A 24,835-nucleotide genomic window follows, 5' to 3' on the forward strand; every position below is an offset into this window, starting at 1 on the left:
GGCTCCATTCCCTCCATAACTCTCTTCACGCAAGTCAAGTCTGTGAAGATTAGCCAGCTGCAAACAGTCACTTAGGCTAACCACTGTCGAACCCTAACGGAGCATTAGGAAGCTGGAGCTACTGGAGTCTGCACCTGAAGAGAGGTGCCCCAGAGTTTGAAGACGAGCTGCTCTACTGACCACAAGAGTTTAGATGCTGCTAAGCGCATATAGGAGCATAGAAATGTAGGACTGGAAGGGACCTTGAGAAGTCATCAAGTCCAGCCCCCTGTGCTGAGGCAGGATGAAGTAAACTTAGACCATTCCTAACAGATGTCAAAAATGGGGATTCTACAACCTGCCTTAGAAGCCTGTTCTAGCTACCCTTATAGCTAGAAAGATTTTCTTAATATCTAACCTAAATCTCCCTTGCAGCAGCTTAAACCCATTACTTCTGCTCCTGTCTTCAATGGAGATGGAGAACAGCTGATCAACGTCCTCTTCATAACAGCTCTTAACCTATTGGAAGACTGCTATCAAGTCCCTCTCAGCCTTTTTTTCTCAAGACTAAACATGCTCAGTTTTTTTAACCTTTTCTTATAGGTTTAATCTTTCCTAAACCTTTCATCATTGTTGTTGCTCTCCTCTGGACTCTCTCCAGTTTGTCCACATCTTTCCTAAAGTGTAGTGCCCAGAATTGGACACAGTACTCCAGCTGGAGCCTCGCTGACATAGAGTAGAGTAGGACAATTACCTCCTATGGCTTACATACTATACTCTGGTTAATACCCCTCAGAATGGTATTAGCTTTTTTCACAACTGCATCACATTGTTGATTCACATTCAATTTATGTAAAAGCAGCAGAGAATCCTGTGGCACCTTATAGACTAACAGACGTTTTGGATCATGAGCTTTCGTGGGTGAAGCATTAGGGAAAGGAGAGCATGGCCAGGGAGCCACTGTATCCAACTGATTCCCAGTGGCTGCAATAGCCCCTTAGGGTCACAGACAGCAGGTGTAAGGGTAGTCCTGAGGTTATTCTATCGTGTGCCAGGAAGTTTAGGCCCACATGCACTGGCCCAGGATAGGGGAGCCACAGAGGCAGCTGAATGCCCAGCTCAGCCAGACTGCTCAATTTGGCCCTTCACTTTTAAGTTAGTGTTTTGCAGACACAAATATTTTTGGCAATAGAAATACCTCTCTCTTTACACAGTTCAGTTATGAAACTTTCTTAATAAAAAACACAGATCTTATATATCACTGTTCAGCTGTAGATCTCAATGTGCTTTATAGGGGAAGACAGGCTTATTATCCCCATTTTACAGGGGAAAACTATGACCCGGGGAGGGAAAGTGACTTTCCCTAGATCACCCAGCAGACTGGCCTACAGCTGAGAATTGTACATAGGTCTCTGAGTCCCATTCTAATGTCCTATTCATTAGGCAACAAACTTTAGTGGCATAGAGAAAATAAGAACCAGCCTGAACTACTGCCTGAAACTCAGACAGAATCAGTTTTGAGATTCAAAACATTTACATGGAGATGATAATCTAACTGCACTTCTGTATTCTGGCTGGGCCCAGTGCTGCAAGAAGGGCTGTTCTCACAGTATCTCCAGCCTGACCAGAAGTGGGAAGGATTGGAAATCTGACAAGAGGCTGCAGTTTACAATGCACAATAATTTTAACCCCACTTTCACACCATCCAGAGACTTAGATGGTTTGAAGAAGCATCCAGCTGCTTGAGTATTTACCTAAACTGGACTGTATCTTCTCCAACTTTTACCTATCAGTTAGAGCTGTACATGTCTCAACTTTCTAACAGCACCAGCCATGGCCCTTAGAGGTGGGATACACTGAGTCATCTGGGAGTCCAGAGCAACGAGGGACTAGTAACAAAATGATAATTTATTATTTATACCTTAACATACTGACGATCACAATTCCATTTGAGTTCCAGGCTTTGTAAATTGGTCTGTGACTGACGGTTGGTAGTAGGAATAAAAGGGGTAGCTAAGTAGGTGACTAGCTACTGGACAGGGACTGAACATATGCTTAAATTAGTGGGTGGGAGGGAAGACTTGGAATTAGGTCACGAATGAACGAAAAAGGCTTGGAGAGGAAACATGGGATGGTATCAGCAGGAAGAGTGGAAACAAAAACGTGTGTGTCTTGGCAATTTAACAACATTATGGTAACCTTTGTCCTCCTTCTACCGAGCGCTCTGTCCCTCCCCAAACACATGCATGTGTTTGTTACTCACTTGTTTAGTCTCGTCGTTTCTTCTGAGTTTGTGGACATTTTCAGGACAACAGCATGCCTCTCTTGTTTGTTTGTGAAGCATCTAGCACACTTCTGGGTGGCCAGAAATATATTTTGGGTGACTTCAAGAACATGCTGAAGTGCATTAAAAACAGGGGATGTTTAGGGTCTGGGGAAGCTGCCATTTGTGAACCCAAATTTCATTTTCAGGACACAGGTGGGGCTATGGTTTTACTTTGGGCAGTTAAGGGATTACATTATTAAATCAATCAATCAATCAATCAAGAAAAACTTTTTTTTATTTATTCTGCAGAAACTGCTCTTTCATATTGTAAGTGGCATAATGCCATCAGCATCAAGTCCGGAGAAACCATGTACTAGGACAAATGTTCCCTTGATGGGGTCAACTGAACGAATGCAGGCAGGGCAGGGGTGTTTTTTACTTAATAAAAATAAGATGTTTACAAGCCAACTGTGTAGCCCTGTTCAGTAACAGAATCAACATCCTGCCTAGATTAAATGAGAAGCTGTAAAATGGCCACAGGGGCTGCACAGGATTTTCTCCTTGCATTCATTTTCCAAACCAGTTCTAATCAGAGAGCTGATGGGGGTATAGTCTTTAACCTCGTTGTCAAGAACAGTAAGGATATGCATAGCGTAACCATGGGACACTGTGATACCAATACCCTAGCAACTGAAATCTACAAACAGCAGCTGGAGAGCACATTCTTTCATCATTTCATTGAATTATTGATTTGTTTTTAACACAGAGAATACTGCACACATTTACAGGGATTTTTTTCCCCAGTGTAAACAAGTCTCATTAGAAAGCTCATTAAACAAACATTTCAGATATAGATGGGTAATTTGGTCTTGGAGTGTTGCCCTGTGCAGATGTCAGAGAACACAGGGCCTTATCTCCTTTGGATAAGGAATGATGTCAACAGTAGCTGTGTTAACAAAGAGGTCAATAATGACTAGTAAACATAACCCAAACAATTGAATGGAGTGGAGCATTTGGGGGGAGGGGAGGCTGATGCTATCAGAATGGCTTTAAAACAAAAAACGTCATTGCTTTTGTTGGGGAAAACACAAGACCGGGGAAGGCTAAAGGATCAAGTTAGCTACAGATTTTATCATGGCAGAGAGATTTATAAATCTCATGTATACACCATATCACATCTATTCCCAAATACCACTGGGGCTGAAGACCTTACAAATAGTCTCTCACCATATAAAGTAAGATGTGCTGATAGGACTGTGTATGTGAAATCTCCCACAGAGTGCCGGCTAGAAAGACAAATCACTTAGGAAAACACTAAGATCTAATTAGATCACAACCCAGATTTAAACAATAGTTGCCATTCATGTAGAAAAACAATTCTGTCCTCACCCCGCACCCCCTTTCTCATCAGCCAGCTCTTCAGACATTTCTAGGATTCCTCACCTTGTACTCCCCAGCTCATTATTTCCTCTTCAGACTTTTAATGATCAGTTCCTCTCTCTACTAGGTTATGTCTTCATGGCCAATATCACAATATCCCAGGAGGCAGGTGAGCAAGTGGTCTCTTTTACATATAATGCCAGTAAGAATCTGGAAATCAGTAAAAAGGTGCTCAAAGTCATCACTGTTGTGCAATGCTGTTTAGTGCCATGGTCCTGCTGTGACAGTCTCAAAGCCACTTGAACCATGTATCAATGTGCTGCCACCAAGCCACGTGGGTGGCTGGCAACTCTTGTCATCAAGTCAGAGTGAAAGATTATGCCCCAGTTCCTGGAATTTTCTTGTTAATTGGCTGAAACCTTAAAGAAAACTAATCAATCTCACATGTCACCTACAGTAATCATTAAAGCTCATTACTTTCCAGCAGTTACCACATACTGGAATCTGAAATCCTGCAGTCTTTCCCTATAGGAGGAGATAGCAGTATTAATTGTTGGCAAAGGTTGAATTTTTAATGGTTTCCATTGTAGAGAACCCTTTTACAATCTATCTTCAAATTTCTGAACAAACATTCAAGCACTCCTTTAGCTGTTGAATATAACCTGCAGTTTTCTTCTCCATCCCTTTCTCCTGCCCCTCTCAAAGCAATCAACCCTACATTTCGGTATCTCTGTGGGTTCAATACATAGGCAGCTCTGCTTTTACTTTGCACATGCACTGGACCACTGAAGAATATGTATAGTAAGATGTTTGTCTCTTTGTCAAGAGTTTTGAGAAGTACCTAAAATGGGTAACCAATCTTTGACAGACATGGCACTGCAAAAGAGAGTGGAAAAGGACCATAGAATTATTTTGTGTGCTTTCAAAGGTGTGTACGCTACAAACCCAAATATTTCGAGCAGATGACTGCATGATGTATTTACTTGAGATGCTGCCAAACATTGCTTCAAGTGGCTAGCCCAGTTTCTCTTTTATTGTTTTATCTAACTGCTTTCTAAAAGGTCTGAGTCAGGGCATGCATCAGGGAAGAAGTTTAGAGGTTAGGCTGCAACTCGAAAGGCTTAACCCTCAAACAGGATTATGGATTTATCTCCTCAGTTTCTAACTGTTGAAAGAATTCGCCTTTTAAAAACACCAATAATTAAGGCCTCTCTTGCAAACACACTCATGAGTCATTTTATGCATGACAGTTGTCCCATTAAACTCAGTGGGATTTTTCAGCTGTGTGAAGATACTCATGTGTTTACCTGTCTGCAGAACTGAACCTAAGCAAATGGATGCCTAATTCAAAAGAGTATCCCAATTTGGGAAAGTACTGAAACTCACCTTTAAGTCCCTGTGACCGACTACATTGCTGTATTCACACCCTACACACTACTATAATCATCTTTGTACAAGGTTTGCCATGTAAGGTATTTGGAAACTCAATTTGCTGGTCAGTATTGTCCTGACAAAATGTGCGGTAAACACTGTATGTGAAGTTAAGAGTTCTCTGCACGATGCTACCAATGCATGTTCCAAACCCCACACCCCTGTCTAGGCAGAAGACAGGTCTGTCTTGAACAAAGGAGTGTATGTTTGCCTTACTTTGCATTTTAGTAGTAAACAGACTCTCTGGTGGGGGGCTGGTCCTGACCTGAAGAATATGGTCAGAAACCTTGCTGGAAGCATGTGCTGAGACATTCAGCTTGACTTTAATGTAGTTTAAATTGGGCACTAGTGTTTTATTTTTATTTTTCTTGTAATCATTTCTGACCTACGCCTCAGTACCTGTACTCAAAGTCTCTCTTTTATAATTAATTAACTTGTTTTATAGTTTCATCTAATCCAGTGTGTTTAAGTTGAAGTGTCTGGGTAACTAAGATAAAATGGTATATTCCCTGAAAAGAATAATGGACTTAAAATATTTGTACTGTCCAGGAGAGGGCTGGGCAGTACAGGACATACATTTTTGGGGGAAGATCCAGGACTAGGTAAGTCACGGTCTCTCTGAGGCAGGTGTTTAAGGTGCTTTAATGGTCAAATGCATAACTGAGACCTGTTGGCTGCACCTGTCTGCTGTGTCCATCTGCCACCCAAGTTATAGCATGAGCAGGAATGCCTTAAGTGAACTCTGTCCCTCCCCTGTGCGTCATTCTTGATCAGGCAGGACAGTGGGTAGGGCTGTGATGGCATTTAGCCTCCACCTCACTGAAAATGTCAGTAAGTATTAGCTGGGCAAGAACTGCAAATCATTACAGCAAATATTCACTCACATATTTAAACAAGATCATTCAATCTGTTTGGCTTTTTTGTGTGTACAGTTTCTATGACTATTCCAACCAATTAGCCTCCTGGCAGGAATGCTTGTCAGAAGAGGGGATTTTAAACCTTTATTGCAGAATAGTCACTCAAAGTACATTTCAAATTTGTAACCTGATTTTAAAGGTTAAATGTACCCACTCAGGGAAAAGCAACTTAAATTTTGAATGCTCAAAGCTAATTGCTCACAGACAAGGTACAGATCAAGAATCATTCACAGACGGTACTGAGGGTGAAATTTACCCATTGCAGAGGATCTGCAAGAGGCCTATGTACCACTTATGCCCTCAGAATTGGACTTAAATCCACTTTAACTGGTGCATAGACCTTAGCACTAGGTGAATTTCACTCAGAAAGAGCAGCCACTACAGGAATTTTGACCAGCAGTGAATAATTTCAAATACAAAATAAAAAGAGAAAGCCTTGAGCCAGTCATGGCCAATCTGCAACCAGAGTAAGGTAAACACTGAATACACTATTCACATAGATTATTCACCCAGCTCCAGTTAAGATGCCAGTTCATGTTAGCTATGGTGGGGGACAAGAGCTGCCTCACAAAACCATTAGGAACTTGACTACCACCAACTCATTTCACATGGGCAGTTGAAACGCCATAAGAGGACATTTCAAAATTCATAACTTTGTAGATGCTAAAAATCCTCATCTTAGGCTGTAGTGTAGACATTGCCTATGTCACTCGCGGGTGTGAATAAGCCACCCCTCTGAGTGACATAAGTTACACCAGCATAAGCGCTTGCATGCCCAGTGCTATGACTCCCACTGACATAGCTTCTGCTGCTTGCAGAGGTGGTTTTATTATACCGACAGGAGAGCTCTCTCCCATCAGCACAGAGCATCTTCACCACGCCCGCTGCAGCAGCACAGCCGTATCAGTACAGCTAGAGCACTGCACGTGTACACTTGGCTGTACAGACACTGGATTTATGGCTTGTTACTGTAACCTCTAACCCCTCTTTTTGTCCTCTGACCACAAGGGAGTTAATGAGCCACTTCACCTCGAATGGTCTCTTATGCTGAACTACCTGTTCAATCTTGCATTTAGCTGTTGCACTCTGGGTATCTTTCCCAGACCGGAGGAAGAGCTCTGTGTGGCTCGAAAGCTCGTCTCTCTCACCAACAGAAGTTGGTCCAATAAAAGATATTACCTCACCCACCTTGTCTCTGTAATAAGAGGACAGTGACTTCTGATCACCAATGACCTGGGCTTCATTTAACTGGCAGTACCACTGTGCAAACACTGCTCTTCAGTTGATGAGAGGCTGGCTGCAAACCAAACCCTTAATATTAACTTGGAGGATTAATATCTGGATGAACATTCTCATAGCAGGGCAACTTGTATGACTGGGAGAGAGACATTTGGAAGTACAGCCCTGTCTGCTGATGCTTCAGGGATTAGGAGTTAAGTTTCATATACTGTAAACTCTTTGGGGCACAAATATCGTTCTATGGTTGTACAGCACTACCCGGCAGAATGGTCCATGATTAGGGCTCCTAAGCCCTACAGTAATACCATCAACAAAGAGTTTCAGTATCGGTTGATTATGTGCTTGAAGTAAAATGCTTTAAAACTTACAGCTTCACATTTGAAAGAGTTCAGCTCGGATTTCATCAGCAAGGAGTGACAAGAAGGTTTTGTACATTGTTTTTAGATCAGAGTTTTAGAAAATATGCCTTTCCCCTTTAATTTAATGGGTAGCAACTTTCCCATCTCAACTCCCACTAAGTCAACAAAAGAGCAATGCAGCCACAATCCGAAGAATATCAAACAATGAGAAACTCAGGAAATGACTGGTATGATCATTCCAGCAGCTGAAAGAATTTTTTAATAAATAAATGTGGAAAAATCTAATACGTATCCCAACAGAGGTGGAAATACTGTCTCTGGTTTCATTAGTGAAGCAGCAGCAGCTAATCTTAATATCAGTGTCTGACTCATGATAAAAGCTGTGTAAGTACTAGCGCAAAAAATGCAGTCTAGCCTATTTTAAAAACATTTACACTCATAGGAAGGCACCAACTTCTTGGGTGTGGGGGGAGAAGATTTGGTACTCGCAAATTCCCAATATTAAAAAAATGGCTTTCCTTATTAGACAATAATTTCCTTACAATAGTCAGTTAAAAACCCAACATTTATACAGGTACCACAGAGTAGGTATCTGACCTTACCCCAGCTTTTGCCTTTACTCAGGTTAGGAAACAGCTAGAGAAATAGCTGAGCAAATTTCATATATGGCAGTGGGGTAATTGTTTTTAAATACTGAAATAATGTATCCATTTATTATTTTATTTTATTATATAAATGAGCCCCTAAGTAAGCCTCCAATTACATGAACAATGAATCACACAAACATCAGTTACACAATTACCTCTGAATAGGGTCAAATGATAAGCTCAAGAGAAGTTCAAAATATGAAAAGACAGAGACCAACATTCCCTCTATTTTTTCCCATCCATGTGTGGAATGAGTTTTGCTATTGCACTAATATGGAGGTGTGGCAGGGGCAGGGCCAAGGGGTTTGGAGTCTGGGAAGGGGCTCAGGGCTGGGGCAGAGGGTTGGGGTACAGCTCAGGGAGTGAGGGCAGGGAGGTTAGGCTCAGGGTTTGGGCAGAGGGTTGGGGTGCAGGCTCTGGGGTGGGGTCATGGCAGAGGATTGAGGGGGGTGAGGGCTCCAGCTGGGGGTGTGGGCTCTGGGGTTGGTTCAGGGTGCAAGCTACCCTGGGACTGCAGCAGGGAGCGAGAACTCCCCTCAGCCTTCTCTTCCCGCAGCAGTACCTGGGCTGGGGGAGAACTCCCCTCAGCCTTCTCTTCCCACAGCAGTACTTGGGCTGGGGGAGAGTGTCTCTTGCCGCTGCAGCAGGGCTGGGGGTGGGGATGAGGCACTTCAACCCACCACAGCCCTGGAGCTGGGAGGGAGAGGTGTCTCTCCCCATCGCAGCCTTGGAGCTGGGGGCGGGGAAGAAGCATGAGTTCTTGCCGTGTTGCAGCCCGGGGCTGGGGGAATTAAGTGCGCGGCCCCCTGCATGACCATGCAGACAAGCTTCTTAGAGGGAATTTAGACAGAGCCATGATAACAAGAAAAAGCACAAAGAAAAACAAAGTCAGAAGTACATAAAAATACATCCCAGCCAAAAAATTAAATATCAGATATGAATGTGTAAGAAGAATGAGACAATTTACTACAACTAGGGCAGCAAAGCATTAGGGACATCAGTTTGCCAATTTTCCCTGTTTACTTAGCCCAGGAAACACGTTTCAGCCACCCTGGAGGCCAGAGAATAGGTATAACTTAGATACCAGTGCTGAGTCTTGGTCTTCTGGGATGGAGAGGGGAGGATTAAGTCCCTAGGCACAGAAACAAACCACTGTGACAACACTCAAAAGGTTAAAAAGTGTATGGAGAGAGAAGGGGAAGATTTACAAAGAACAAGTATTTTCCAAAGTCTTGATTCTTCAATGTAAAGAAACATTATCTTGAAACTGTTTGGGCCTGGGGAGAGGCAAGTTTACTTGCTGTGCACTCTCTTTTTGTAGGAAAAAAAATTGAGAATTTAGATCATTTCTTTCCCATGTTCCATAGGCCAGGTACAGAAGATAGAATCAAATCCAGCTTCTGTTCCATCTGTAACAAGGCCACAGTCATTCAAAATAATGTTTTTGATTGACCAAAAGGGAGGTTGGGGTTGCTCAGCATTCAGAAAAGCACTCAGTTTCTATTCAACAACTGTTTAGAAGTTGTATAAGACTTTCCCCACCATCTAATGCAGCCGATTCTTAAAAGGACCCTAAAGACCGAATCTTCACCATAGCTCTGTATAGACTAGGGGTGGGAAAACTATGCTCCGGGGGCCGCATCTGGCCCTTCAGATGTTTTAATCCAGTGCTCGAGCTCCCACCAGGGAGCAGGGTCCAGGGCTTGCCTTGTTCCAACACTCCAGCCAGGGAGCGGGGCTGGGGGCGTGCCCCACTCCGCATGGCTCCTGGAAGCAGTGGCATTGCCCCTGCATGTAGAAGCTGGAGGGGAGACGCCAGGGGAGGCTCCACATGCTGCCCCGCCGCAAGCACCACCTCTACAGCTCCCATTGGCCAGGAACTGCAGCCAAAGGGAGCTGCCTGGCCATGCCTCCACATTGGAGTCGGAGGGGAGACATGCTACTGCTTCTGGGAGCTGCTTGAGGTAAGCACCACCCAGAGCTTGATCCCTTCCTGTGCCCCAACCCCCTGCCCCAGCCCTGATCCCCCTCCCATCCTCTGAACCCCTCACAGTCCCAGCCCAGAGCACCTTCCTGCACCCCCAACCCCTCATCCCCAACTCCACCCCAGAGCCCACACCCCCAGCTGGAGCCGCACCACCCCTCCGCACCCCAACCCCCTGCCTCAGCCCAGAGCCCCCTCTTGCACCCTGAACTCCTCATTTCTGGCTTCACACCAGAGCCCACACCCCCAGCTGGAGTCCTCACCCCCTCCCAGTCCCTAATTTTGTGAGTGTTCATGACCCACCATACAATTTCCATACCCAGATGTGGCCCTTGAGCCAAAAATTTGCCCACCCCTGGTATAGAGAATCCCTCTGGAATGGCTAATCCCCTTGGCAGTGCCTTATTCCCGACTTAGAAGTTGTCCATTCCTGTTTGCACTGAACTATACTGGATGAGCGGAAATATCCCCAAAAGTACAAAATAAAATATTAAATGAGAAAACAGAGAAAAACATTAGAAAGAAATTAACCCACCCGTGACTCTTCATTAGTTGTTCACTCTGTGTGAGTCTTAAAGAAAAAAGAAAGAAGTGTCCCCAAAGTATACCTAATAATAATACCTAGCTCAGTGGTCTCCAACTTTTCCGTGTGGCGGGCGCTGGACGACTAGCCGCTGAGGAGCGTGGCCACTGGACAAGCAGCCGCTGAAATGCCGCCAAGAAGCAGTGTCATCAAGAGGCATTGCTGCTGAAAATCAGCAGCATTTCGGCAGCAACGCTTCTTGACGTTGCCACTTCTCGGTGGCATTTTGGTGGCTGCTTTGTCCGGCGGCCAGTAGGTGGGTGCACATAGATGCCTTGGCAGGTGCCATGGCGCCCACGGGCACCTCATTGGGGACCTCTGGCCTAGCTCTTATAAGGGCACGTTTCAGCAGTAGATCTCAGAGCACTTCACTACAGAGGCTAGCACCATTATCCCCATTTGACAGAGGGGGAAACTGAGGCACAGAGGGGGGAAATGACTTACCCAAGGTCACCAAGTAGTCCACTGGCATAACCGGAAGCAGAACCCAGGTCTCCTGAATCCTAGGCCTTTGCTCTTTCCACTTAGTCAAATGGATGTAGAACAGTCAGGAAACACTTTGCTTACAGCTGGATTGCAACTAGTGTGCTTGTGGCAGATTTATCTAGTATTTTAGATATTACCAACAATATTTAAAGATGTTATTGCCCCCATGTGTGCAACAAGAATATTGTTTAATAAAATAAAGTTTGAACTTTTAGAACATTTTTACAATTCATATCAAAAAACCTGAATTTATTAGATGACCATATTCCTTTAGAAGAATTCACTTCAACTCATACAAATAATAAAAATTAAATAATCAGCAAAACTCCTCTGTATAAATAAAATATATTTTGTCCATATATAGTGAATTTCAAATATGCCCCTTTCCCTGTGAAAACTATAGGTAGATGTACATTTTCAAAATGAAGATTGATCTTAAAAAGGAAAACTGTAATTTAGAGACCACCACACTAATTGAGAGTTCATTAAAATGTTTCAATATCAAAAACAAATTAGAAAAAAAATCACTTTTTGTATAAATAAAACAAGCCATTTGAGAAAATGAGAAATAGTTCAAAAAACAAATACAGAGAACTTCACCCATTTTCTTCCAAAAAGTGGATTTGGGAAAAGAGGCTACCCTAAGGCAAACATCTCTAATTAGAATTTTGGCAATTTGTAGCAGTAATTTTGAGAAACAAGTTATTTTCTTTAAAGCAGTTTGAAATGTGCATATAGAAAACAGACGTGATATCTCAGAGACCTGTCACGTTACCCAAAGGATGGATTATTCATCCTGGCTGCCTTGACCATCTGATCCCCCCAAACCCATCCCCCTCTTTGGTCTAGTGCCCTCTCTCACATACTCTTCAAAATGGTTCTTGCCCCTTCACCTAGTCTCTCCTGAGCAGGTGAACAGCCTCATTCTCACTGCCCAGCTGCTATGGCCCACTGGCTACTTCTTTAGCAAGAGCTGCTATGATCTCCATGCCAAAAGTCCTCCCTAAGTCTCTACGGCCACCCATCTGCTGTCATGACAGGGTGGACGACGGGGTAGGGCCAGGCAGTAGGGGATGACTACTCACGTAAAGAGTGCAGGCAGGAAGACAAGGTGACTCTGAACAGGGGGAGGCAGGTCTGGATAAAAGTTATCATAGTTATTCCACCTTGGCCCTTAAAGTGGCTACACCCCCTTCTGCCTCTTATAATACCCCTTAAACGGCTCACATAAAATCAGGAATTCAGCCATTCCCCAGAAGATATTGTGTATCAAAATTATTCATCTCTCACAAGCCAATTGTAACTAGGATATCTGCTTTCCTAAAGGCCGTCTCATCTGCCTTTCTAGATCTGTACTTCTGGCTACTTCCCAGTATGAAAAAGGTTCCAGTTGCTCAAGTCTTTATATTAGTATCTTGAATTGTTCTTTGAGCAGTCTGCCTTCAGTATATCATAGCACTGCTGTTTCTCAGAACGGAAGATGCGATGCATCAGACTGCAAGGGAACTTTGTGTTGAAATTGGCTCTGAGGAGTCATTTTGTTTTGGTGAAGAAAAAGTGGCCGTTCCACTTTGTGCCATTTCAATGCCTTCTTTTGCCAGTGCTGTCCTTTTGAAAAGATTGGCAGATTCTGCTATAGAAGCATCTGGTCTTCCACTTTTAGGGGGACTCAGTACCTGATCAGAGATGGCCAAACTGTTTGCATTCACAGAACACACCAGAAGAGTGCTGTTTCTTGTGGATCCCTCATGGAGATTTTGCGGAGATGGGATCTGCTTCCTGGAGCCAAGACTTCCCCAGTGAGAGTCCTCTAACGACTGGTTGCAATTAGACTGTAAGTCTGCTCGGAAGCAAAGTGAAAATGAATCTTGAAAGTGCTCTGTAAGCTAGCTTTCAAAAGTGAGATTCAGTCCCTGAACATGAGATAGCAGTGATTTACTTTTTACATTTTACTTTAAAAGCAGAAGAAAAGAGACAGTCACAGGTGAATATTTTCATTCTGTTTTAGTTGAAGTGTTCAAAGAAAAATATAACAGCATTTCAATTTAAGGTAGTTCAATCCAGTGATACTCAGAATGTGGTTCATGAGCCGCAAGTGGCTCTATAATGCAGCTCGTTGCAACACATGATATTAAAACACTGTGACTTAGTTATTAACCAAAGTTATTAACCAATCAGGATGCTTTTACTATGTTATTAACCAATTAAATCATCAATTTGCAATAAGTTATCATATTTGCTGTAAGAATATTATACACACACACACACTCTCTCTCTCTAAGTATTTCCCCTGTCATACTGTTTAAATATGAATACTACTCTAGTATATGAAACAATGAATTCATGCTACTGTGGCTCTTTTGGGTAAAGTCATTGCTAATTTGGCTTCTGAATCACTTTGTCTGAGTATCACTGGTCTAATCATATGCAAGAAGCCAGCAAACAGAGCTGGAAACAGGGGAGTTTGAGTGGGAATTTGTAGGAGGAGTTGGGGGTCAGGGGAAAAAGGGGAACATGTGTGTGTTTCTCTCTCTGTCGCTGAGCTTAGGTGTTAAAGTTATGACAGGTTACAGAAGCAGGAGGGGTAGTGAGCCAAAGAATGGAAGAGGCAATGTGGATGACTAGATGTAGAAGTTGAGGGATGTACATTATCCTGGAGCGGGTACCTGAAAGGCGCTTTGTTTGGTGTAAAATGCTGCCTGATCAGATGGAAGAGAAGATTGGAGGGTTAGAGATCCAGGCAGAAACTATGGTTGAGTTTTGAAGGGAACTTGAGCAGATGATGGAGGGAAGGCAAGTGGAGGTTGAACGGGAAACCTCAAAACTTGCAGATACAAGCTGGACAGGGGAACTTTGACGGTGGATTGCAGGATGAGGAAAGTGGGCAGTAGAAGCATGTGATAAAAGTATCAGGCAGAGGAAAAAAGACAGGATAGTGAAGGAGAAATAGAGCTCAGGGATAGGTTTACTGAGTTGGAAAATTAAGAAGGGGTGTAGCAGGCAGTAACAGAAGGTGGGAGGGCAAAGAAAAAGAAAAAAAGTGGCTAGTCCTAAAAGAAGAGGGGAAGAGTCAATGGAGACAGCCAGAGTTCAGAGCCCCAAAAGGACAGAGGATGAGCTGCAGAAGATTGCATGTGAGAACAAAAGACAAGAGGGCTTGCAGCCAGAAAGAACAGAAAGAGGAAGGCCAGAGAGCTGCACTAGGAAGAGGCAAGTCTATATGACTGGGGACTCCCTACCAAGAAGAACAGACAGGCCTGTCACCAGAGCTGATCTGAAGAACAGAAGGGTGTGCTGGCTACTGGGAGTTAATATATGGGATGTGGACATGAAGCTGAAAAGGATCTGAATTGGAGCAGGAAAGAATCCACTGATTATCTTTACAAGGGGACAAATGACACAGCCAGATTCTCACTGGAATGCATCAGTAGAGACTATGCCACGCTGGGGAAGACACTTAAAAAAATGGAGGCTCAGGTGATCTTCAGTGGGATTCTACCTGACCCTAGTGGAGGCGAATCAAGGAGAGACACGATTATGATGATTAACAGATGGCGCAAGGAAGTGGGCCTATAAGAAGAGCTTTGGGATGTTCAACCACTGGGAGGCATTCCTGGACAGAGGACAGTTCTCATGGGATGGACTCCAACTAAGTAGGCAGGGAAATAGACTGCTGTGATGGAGGTTTGCACAACTGATTAAAAGAGCTTTAAATTGCGAGACTGCTAGGAGATGCTCATGTTATCTCCATGCCTGATTCTAACATTGAGTGAGAGGAAAATTATAGAAAGGGTCCAGCAATGTAGAAAGGAACTACAGAGGGTCAGAAAAAGGACATCAGGAGGAACAGATTGTTACTGTCAGTGGTATTGGCACTGTCAGGCAGGCGATACTGGCAGTAGAATGACTGTACCTAATTGGGTGAGGAATCTGGGTGAAGCCAAGTACAAACAACGAAGATATCAGTACACCAATAAAGGATCCTGGGTAACAAAATGGAGGAACTAGAACTTCTAGTGCAGTAAAACCAGATATGATAGGAATAACAGAAACACGGTGGAATTGTAGTCATGACTGGAGTACAGTCATGGATGGGAATGTGCTGTTCAGAAAAGGCAGAAATAAAGGTAATGGTGGAGCAGCAGCATTGTACATTAATGACAAGATAGACTGTAAAGAAATTAAAAGTGATGGAATGGATAAAGTGGTATCTGTTTGGGTCAACATCACTTTGGGAAAGAAAGCTAACACAGGCTCCACTGTGATAGTGTTTGGAGTATGCTACAGATCCCCAGGATCCAATCTGGGATATGAACAGTGACCTTTGATATCTTCAATGAAATAAATATTACAGGGAATTGTGATTATGGATGATTTTAACTTCCCAGATATAGACTGAAGAACGAATACTACAAATACTGGTAGGGCCTGGATATTCCTGGACTTGATAGCTTACAGATTTCTTCACCAAACATTTTAGACTTAATATAAGTAAATTGCAAGGTCCTCATAGAAGAACTGGTTGTACAGGACAATCCTGGTTCAAGTGATCATGAGTAATTCAGTTTAAACTAAATGAAAAGAAACAAAAATTGGTCAGCAAGTAGGGTCCTTGATTTCAAAAGGTCAAACTTCAAACAAAATAAGCAAAGTAATAAGGGAAATGGACAGGATCTGAATGTGGAGGAGGCTTGGAATTACTTTAAGTCAAAGTTGCAGAAGCTATTTGAAGTCTGCATCCCAAGCAAAGGGAAAAATATTCACAGGAAAGGTTGCAGACCAAACAGGATGAACAAGCATCTCAAATAGGTGATTAAGAGGAATCAGAAAGCCTGCAAGGAATGGAAGATGGGATGGATCAATAAGGAAAGCTCTCTCTTGAAGGTCATAAAGTGTAGGGTTAAAGTGAGAACTGCCAAAAGCCAAGCAGAGTTGGACCTTGCAACTGAAATTAAAACCAATAGTAAAAGGTTCTTTAGCCATATAAATAAAAAGAAAATAGGGAAAGAAGTGGGACCACTAAGCACTGAGGACAGGATGGAGATTAAAGATTATCTAGGCATGACCCTACACCTAAATGAATACTTTGCCTCAGTTTTAAATAAGTGTAATGAAGCGCTATGGGGTAGTGGCTAATGGAAATGAGGATGTGGAAGTAGAAATTACTATCACATTCAAAGTTGAAGTCATTCTCAAACAGCTTAATGGGAGCAATCAGGGACGGAGGAGAAGTAAAAAGGCAGATTATCTCCATCCAAGAATACTAAAGGAACTGGTTCATGAAGTTGCAAGCCCAATAGCAAGGATTTTTAATGAATTTGTAAACTCAGGGGTTGTACCCAATGGCTGGAGAATTGCTAATATAGTACCTATTTTTAAGAAGGGAGGGAGGGGGAAGTGATCCAGGAAACTACAGGCCTGTTAGTTTAACCTCAATTGTATGCAAGGTCTTAGAACAAATTTTGACAGAGAAAGTAGTTAAGAACACAGAGGTACATGGTAATTGGGATAAAATACAAAAAGATTTTACAAAAGGTGGATTGTATCAGATCAACCTGATCTCTTTCTTTGAAAAGATAACTAACTTTTTAGACAAAGGAAACGCAGTAGATCTAATCTACCTGGATTTCAGGAAGGCATTTGATACAGTTCCACATGGGAAATTATTATTTAAATTGGAGAAGATGGGGATGAATATGAGAACTGAAAGGTGGATATGGAACTGGTTAAAGGGAACACAACAACAGGTCAGACTGAAAGGTGAAGTGTCAGGCTGGAGAGAGGTTACTGTTGGAGTCCCTTAGGGATCGGTTTTGGGACCAGTCTTATTTAACAGTTTTATTACTGACCTTGGCACAAAAAGTGAGAGAGTGCTAATAAAATCTGCAGATGAAGTTGGGAGGTATTGCCAACAAGGAGGAGGACTGGAATATGTAAAAAACCTGGACAACCTTGAAAACTGGAGTAAAAGAAATGGGATGAAATTAAATAGTTCAAAGTGCAAGGTCATGCATTTAGGGACTAACAACAAGAATTTTAAGTTGGGGACTTATCAGTTGGAAGTGACAGAAGAGGGGAAAGACCGGGTGTATTGGGCAATCACAGCATGACTATGTGCCACCAGTGTGATGCAGCCATGAAAAAGGCTAATGCAATTGTAGGATGCATCAGATGAAGTATTTCCAGTAGAGACAGAGAAGTGTTAGTACCATTATTTTGATAAGATTTGAGAAACTGGTGAGATCTCATTTGGAATACTGTGTGCAATTCTGGTCTCCCATGTTTAAGAAAGATGAATTCAAACAAACAGGTGCAGAGAAGGGTTACAAGGACAGCAGAGGAATGGAAAACCTATCTTACAAGAGAAGATTCAAGGAGCTTGGCTTGTTTACCTTACCCAAATGAAGGATGAGAGGAGAGATGATTGCTCTCTATAAATACATCAGAGGGATCAATAGCAGGGAGTTATTTAAGTTAAGGGTCCATGCTGGCACAAGAGAAAATGCAGATAAACTGCCCATCGACAAGTTTAGACTTGAAATTAGATGAAGGTTTCCAACCATCAAAAGGAGTGAAGTTCAGGAACAGCCTTCCAAGGAGAGAAGTGGGGGCAAAACAAACTCTAATTGGTTTCAAGACTGAGCTTAATAAGTTTATAGAGGGGATGGTATGAGGAGGTTGCAGACAATGGTATGTGGCCCATCTGCAGCTGCTAGCAGCAAATATCTCCACTGGTTGGAGATGGGGCCTTCGATGGAGAGAGCTCTGAGTTAACACTGTACAGCGAATTCTTTCCCAAGTGTCTAGCTGGTGGATCTTGATGACATGCTCAGGGTCTAACTGATTGCCATATTGGGGGTCGAGAAGCAATTTTCCCTCAAGTCAGATTGGTAGAGACTCTGGGGGGTTTTCATCTTTCTCTACAGAATGGGGCACGGGTCACTTGCAGGTTTGAACTAGAGTAAACGGTGGATCCTCTGAAGCTTGAAGTCTTTAAACCATGATTTAAGGATTTCAGTAACTCAGCCAGAGGTTATAGGTCTACTACAGGAGCGGGTAGGTGGGGTTCTGTGGCCCGCAATGTGAAAGAGGTCAGACTAGATGATCACGATGTTCCCTTCTGGCCTTAAAGTCTGTGTGTCTAACGTAATGTTTATGTACATACAATACATCAGAGTAATGCAATAATGGTGAAACTAAGTTGTGATAGTTTATAGATTTTCAAGATTTATGGTAAAACAAAGTTTTAATTTTCAGAACTCAAAAAAATTATTTGTGACAAAGTATACCATTGTGGAATTATTTTTATAAAGAATGTTAAAACGCAAATTTTTGGATATTAGTTTTTTTACACACTCATAAATCTCACTGTTACAGTTGCAACAGAGCAAGTTGCAATAAATAGCTATTAGAAATGAATGCATTATGCAGTGATTGTCACTGAAAATCTATTTACCAACTCTAACCTCTCTGTGTTATGTGATAAACCTAAAAATATTTCTTATATTTAAAACAGGAAATAGCTTCAGTAACTTATCTGTTGGAAAACACTGACTTTAGTCAACAATATCAAGTTTGCACTAAAAATTGATTTAAGAAAAAAAATGAACTAATCATGCATGCATAGGAATTACTTTTTAAAAAGTTATCTTAGTATGCATGTTTATGATAAGTTCAGCCCTGGCGAAATTTATGCCACTCCACTCAAGTCAACAAAGTTGCACCCAGTGGCAACATGGTTGAATATGGGCCTCAAAATTTCTCCTGAAAATACTCAAAGTGATTACTCCACATTAGCTAAGCCCATTTAAAGTTAGAAGAATGAAAAATGCATTAAAAACTATCCACTTTACTTTGACATTCTTAGAATAATAGATTTTCTATAAAGAAAAAATACTTCTTGGCTAAGCCTTATAAGAAAGTGGTACCCCATAGCAAATATCATGGCAGTTACAGTACAGTATTCACTGTGGTGATCAGGATACAGTATGTATATACATACATCAATTATGTTGTCAGCATATGTCCCGGTTAAGATTGGGCTAAATGAATATTTAGACCTGGAGGGGATGGGGGTGGGAGGGTGGAATTGCACAGTAATTCTTCTGTAATTAAAATCAAGTGTTATAAAAAGGTCTTACCTCCAAAGTCTGCCATTTCAGTATCCCTTATGTCTTCGTTCTGATGAATATTCTCACACAGAGTTTCGTTTGTACTTTTTGTCACAGTCTATAAAAAACAAATCAGATCTGTAAATTAAATTCCAGCTATAGATTGCCAGGTCACTTGGGCATAGGTACCAACTTTCTCTGGCACTGGTGGGTGCCCACGGCCCTCCACCCTTTTCCCCATCCCCATTCTACCCCATCCCCACCCCTGGCCCTGCTCCCATTCCAACCTCATCCCCAAGGTCCCTGCCCTAACTCCACCCGTTCCCTGCCCCTATTGGATCCATTCCCCAAATCCCTGGCCTGGCCCCGCCTCTTTCCCCAGCACGCCAAGTTCCCCCCCCCGCCCCACGAATCAGCTGTTTCGTGACTCAAGCGCTGGGAGAGAGGGGGAGAAGCAGGATGCAGTGGTGCGCTGGAGCAGGGGGTTTGGAGCGGGGCCACGGAGAGCTGCCGGTGGGTGCTGAGCACCCATCAATTTTTCACCGTGGGTGCTCCAGCCCCAGATCACCTATGGATTTGGTGCCTATGCACTTCGGCAGAGTCTAATGCTGATATAGCATGCCACTGTGGCTTTTCAGAATGATGAAGTCCTCTCCTCTAATAGCCTCTCAAAAGTTTTTCCAAGATAATCTCTGAGTGTGCAAAACCAAAAGTCACCTTGACTTAAATTGTACATTGAGCTTTTACCCAGTATGCCCACTATCACTACCTTTTAGCACAATGGTGATCTCCGTAAGTTAGAGAACAGTAGGTAAATAGGAGCACAGGACCACTGGTTGGGTCTAGTATGGTAATGTCTGTCTGACAGCGGCCAGTACTTAGCGCTGCACAGGAAGGCCCAATGAGCACTGCTGTCGATAATTATAAAATAATTTGCTCACCAGGAAAGTTTCATTTGAGATATTGGCAGTTAGGGACCAATTTTACTCCCAGTTAAATCAGAACAAAAACACCCATTGGCTTCAATAGTGCCCAATCAGGCCCTTTAGGATACAGTATGCAGCAGTGAGTCTCAGAGCCCAGGTCGACAGACACGGGCTTGCAGGGATCAGGCTACCACTCCAAAAATAGCCGGGTAGACACTGCAGCTCGGGCTTTATCTCCCTTTCTAAAAGCCTAGCTAATGTAATGTCAGAGGTTCTCGTTACTAATATAAGCGCCTAATCCTCCGGGCTGCCACGAGAGGCAATGTGGAAAGCTCTCCACTGCTCTACTATTCCTCTGCCCTCCACTGTTTGTATCTTCACCTCCCAAGAATATCACCAGCATGGGCAGTGGGTGAATTGCAGGCTTGGGGAGCCTAGCTCCGGGCCAGCCTGTCCATTCCCCTTCCCCCGCCGGAGCCCAGAGCCCCCCCTCTCTGACACCCTCAGGCTGCCCGAGCAACCCCCCTAACCCCGGAGCACTCAGCAGGTGGACAGGCAGCGCAGCCCCCGGCCCTGGAACGCCGGGTGGGCAGGTGGCACAAGGACCGGCTCCCGCTGCTCAGAGTTCCTGGCTACAGACTGGCTCCCAGCAGCCTCAGCCCGGGGTAAGGGCACTGGAGACCTCCCAAAAGTGGGGAGGCCAGGGGCCCCCACCCAAGGTGGAGGTAAAAACAGCTCCCTATGTCCCAGGCCCCCGCCCAGGGCAGGTGGAGGAACCCCAGCTCCCCACAAGGCTCTCCCCATGTCAGGCTGCAGCTCTGAGGCCTCCCGGCCCGAGATGGGTCAGGGAGAGCCGCACGGGTAGTTTGTGTGAAGTTGCAGACCTTCCTCCTGCCCCGAATAGCTGTGGAGCCTGGGAGATGGGGACACAGGCTGAGGGCTGCTCTCAGCTCCCCCGCACCTCAAGCAGGTGGAGGGTCTGCTGCAGCCAGTGGTTTCCCCAGGAACTGAAATTAGGGGGGGGGGTGTTTGAATTTGCAGGGTGTGTGTGTCAGGGCCAATGAGGGGTGAGACTGTGAGGGTGAAGGTGGGCTGTGTGGCACCATAGTAAAAACTGAAAAATGTTTCATGACCATTTAATTAGATTTTAACTCATATTTTAAAATCATCACACAAATTGAAGTTGGCTACTCAAGCCTTCTATGAAGCATGACATCTACATCCTTCTTGGTTTCTTGTTATAATTTTGCACAACTCTGTTAATGAACTTCTTGAATGCAATATGTTCATCTTTGGTGGCTTCTATTCAATTCCATTCAATGATGAAAAAGAATGCTCAACTGTAGCTGTTGTGACTGGGAGTAGCAAGAGATGAATTCTTACTTCTTTCATCCCAGGAAACATACCACAAAGATCAGGTCGAGGCACTAGTGATGATAAAAAGAGAAGTTGAAGTCAAATATTCATTCATTCGTCATACGATATTCCACTCTGTTCAAAATTCTCTATTCTGTCCTGATCACATGGCAGCCCCATTGCTGGTAGTGCCTCACTCCACTCAACAGTCGGTGTTTTATAGGACAGGCATCTGTAAAGGCTAAGTAGAGGTTGAGTAGAATCTAAAAGTCACTGTTGTAGATTTTTAAGAATCAAGTCTGTGTACTTTTTCAGTTGTCTTAACAAACACTTCTTGTCTTCACTTAAGGATTCAATATAATGCCTTCATTAGTCAGCTTCTGGACTGAAGTCTTTGCTTCTTCCAGTACTTTTTCAATGAATGGCTCTCTGAGCCAAATGTAGCTTCTATAGCTGGACAAAGATCTACTTCTATTGTAGCAGATGCCTGGATGGCATTGTTTAATGACTCAAGTGGTTTCAGCAGTAGACTTATGAGAGAGAGAACACAATAGTCATCTCTGAACGTAGTAGCAAAAGTAATCCACCAGCCTCACTACTTAGATCCATCCCATCTTGGAAGATACTTTCCAAAGCCAGTAATAATGGCTGGAGTAATTTTAAGACAACAACCAAGGATCGCTCATGAGAAAGCCAGTAGGTTTTCCCAGGTTGGACTAATTTGAATTTCAGTCTCAGTATATCTTCTAGATTTTCCAAGATATTCAGTCTTTTTGGACTCTTGCTGACAAAAGAATATAATGAAGACATTACTTTTATAGCTTTTTAAATGTCTTTTGAAGATTCCGCAACTCGTACTAGTGCTAGTTGGAGCAGATGACTCTGCAGTGTGTATAGGAGAGATTAGGGTTACACTTTTCTCTGAGCAAAGCTTGTACTCCACCAGGTCTTCCAGAGAAGTGTGCAGCTCAAATGCACAAGCAGCCATCTGTTTGGGGTCCAACTGACAAGCATTTAACTCTTCTCTAAGATGTGGGTTGTCACAGATGCAGCCAATGTGTCTTCTATAACTTGAACATCTAGAAATGCATCTACTGGCCTACCCCTGACATCAAGATAACATACACAGTGACTTAATACTTGATGTCCATTTGCATTGGTGCATTCATCAGCCATGTATGCAAATTTTTTGAATGTGGTGAGAGTTGTTTATCACTTTTTCAACAGCTGAGTCTTTCACTGTTGCACCACATGCTTCCAGCCAGTAAGCTGAGTTTCTTGCAGAAAGATAGCGAGCATTTGCTGGTCTTGTCTGGAACCAGTGTTCAACTTCAGGATGAACAAGTGACAAAGCACTTAACACTGACTTCCAATTTATAGTGTGTGGTATTTCTTGCTTAAATAGAAAGTATAATGCCACAGCCATGTTTGTTTGCATGAACTGTGTTGTGTCTCCAGCATTCTTAATAGCCTCATTAAGTACTTCTAAAATTGGCTTTGAAAGTGGGCTTATAAGGCTTTCTGCATGTTGATGCACTACAGAGGCCTGGTGTTCTGCTGCCTTTTCACATAGTTTGTCAGCATTGGCTTTGCTGATCGGTCTGACAAACCAAGCTCCTCCACTTTTACCAGTCATAGGATTGGAAAGCTTTCCTTCTTCACAAGAGGTGCACCAGTAGCCATCTTTTGTAACTTCAGTAAATGGGAACTGTAGCGGGGTGGACTCCCGCTCCTGTCCTGAAGGGGTAGAAACAGCCCTGGGAAGGGGCTGTGGCTGGAGAAAGCAGCTTTTAGGCTGGGCTGACTGGGAGAAGTGACTACAACTAGGGCCATGCCCCAAACAGACTCAGCTGGCCCTATAAAGGCAGAGAAGCCAGAGGCAGACAGGAGTCTCTCTCTGTTTGTAGAGGGAGATGGACCTGGCTGCAGGGAGCTGGAGACAGGGTACTTGAGTGAAGCAGGGCTGGGGAAAGGCAGAGGAGCTGGGGAGCTCCAGCCTGGAAAGCCCCAGGCTGCGGCCTAGCAGAAGGCCAAGGGGTACTGGGGGTTGCAAAGGGCAGCCCAGGGGTAGGCCAAGGCAGCAGGTCCAAACCCAACCTTGCCAGTGATGAGTAGGCTGATACTGCAGTCTGCCCCAGGGCGCAGGGGCTAGACAATGACTGGCAGTAGCCATATACTGAGGTGAGGTGGGGGTTCCCCGGGGAGGAGGGACCTTGAGAGAAAGAGGTTACTGCCAGGGGGCAGCACCCCATGTAAAAGGGCACAGGGTCCAGGGAGGAATACGGGGGCCAGAGGACAGGTGGATCACCGGCCTGCAGAGGGTGCTCTGGAGCTGGAATGAGCTAATTCCCAGGAGTCACCAGCAGGAGGCGCCGCTAGGGTGAGTCCGCCCGTCTACAGGAACACTTTGACCGACAAACATCGGGAACTGCCTTTAGGTTTTGGAGACACTGTTTCTTCAATAGATAGCTGTATTTGTGCTTCGGGCTGGTTGGCTGTAGATACACCACTTGAACCGTCAGATGACATGTTGAGATATTCTTGGTTCCTGATGTGTTCTTCACCTTGGTTAGTTTTTGAGGCCTTTGAGTGGCAAAATTATTGTATTGTTTTTTGTCTTTTCATTTTCACTTTGACCTGCAACATATAAAAGAGATATGAATAAAGTAAATGTTTTGTTCGGATAATGCAAATTTAACATAAGGATAATGCAAAATCCACCAAAACACATAACAGGTCTAGATTTCTAAAAAAAGTAAATATTTTTAAAAAAATGTATTTAATTTAAACTGGCTTTTGAAAAGTAAGCCATCATGGGATAAGAGGGAAGTCCTCTCATGGATCAGTAACTTGTTAAAAGATGGGTAACAAAGGGTAGGAATAAATTATCCATTTTCAGAATGGAGAGAGATAAAAGACGGTTACTCACCTTTGTAACTGTTGTTCCTCGAGATGTGTTGCTCATATCCATTCCAGTAGGTGTATGCGCCGCGCGTGCACGCTCGTCGGAAGACTTTTACCCTAGCAACTCCAGCGGGCCGGCCGGTCGCCCCCTAGAGTGGCCCCGTCCAAGGAGTGCAGCTGCTGCTCCTTGCGAGACGAATGGGGTTTCGGGAAGAATACAGGTAGGAAGATCTCCTGGTTGACATGAAAGGCCGAGACTACCTTGGG

General features: G+C 43.7%; 1 protein-coding gene across 2 annotated transcripts in view; it reads right to left on the reverse strand.

The window, feature by feature from the left end:
• Positions 1–11,448: 11,448 nt before the first annotated feature.
• LOC116816388 (palmitoyltransferase ZDHHC11-like) overlaps positions 11,449–24,835 on the reverse strand; it is a 103,282-nt gene continuing 89,895 nt past the window's right edge. For both annotated transcript variants that reach the window (XM_032765564.2, XM_032765563.2), the window contains exons 10-11: positions 19,413–19,500; positions 11,449–13,111 (exon numbers count right to left, since the gene is read on the reverse strand). In XM_032765564.2, the coding sequence (XP_032621455.1) occupies positions 12,762–13,111; positions 19,413–19,500 (438 nt within the window). In that variant the 3' untranslated portion in view covers positions 11,449–12,761. The remainder of the gene's footprint in view (positions 13,112–19,412; positions 19,501–24,835) is intronic.

This window comes from Chelonoidis abingdonii, chromosome 2 (genome assembly GCF_003597395.2).
Source record: "Chelonoidis abingdonii isolate Lonesome George chromosome 2, CheloAbing_2.0, whole genome shotgun sequence".
NCBI classification, from domain to species: Eukaryota; Metazoa; Chordata; order Testudines; family Testudinidae; genus Chelonoidis; species Chelonoidis abingdonii.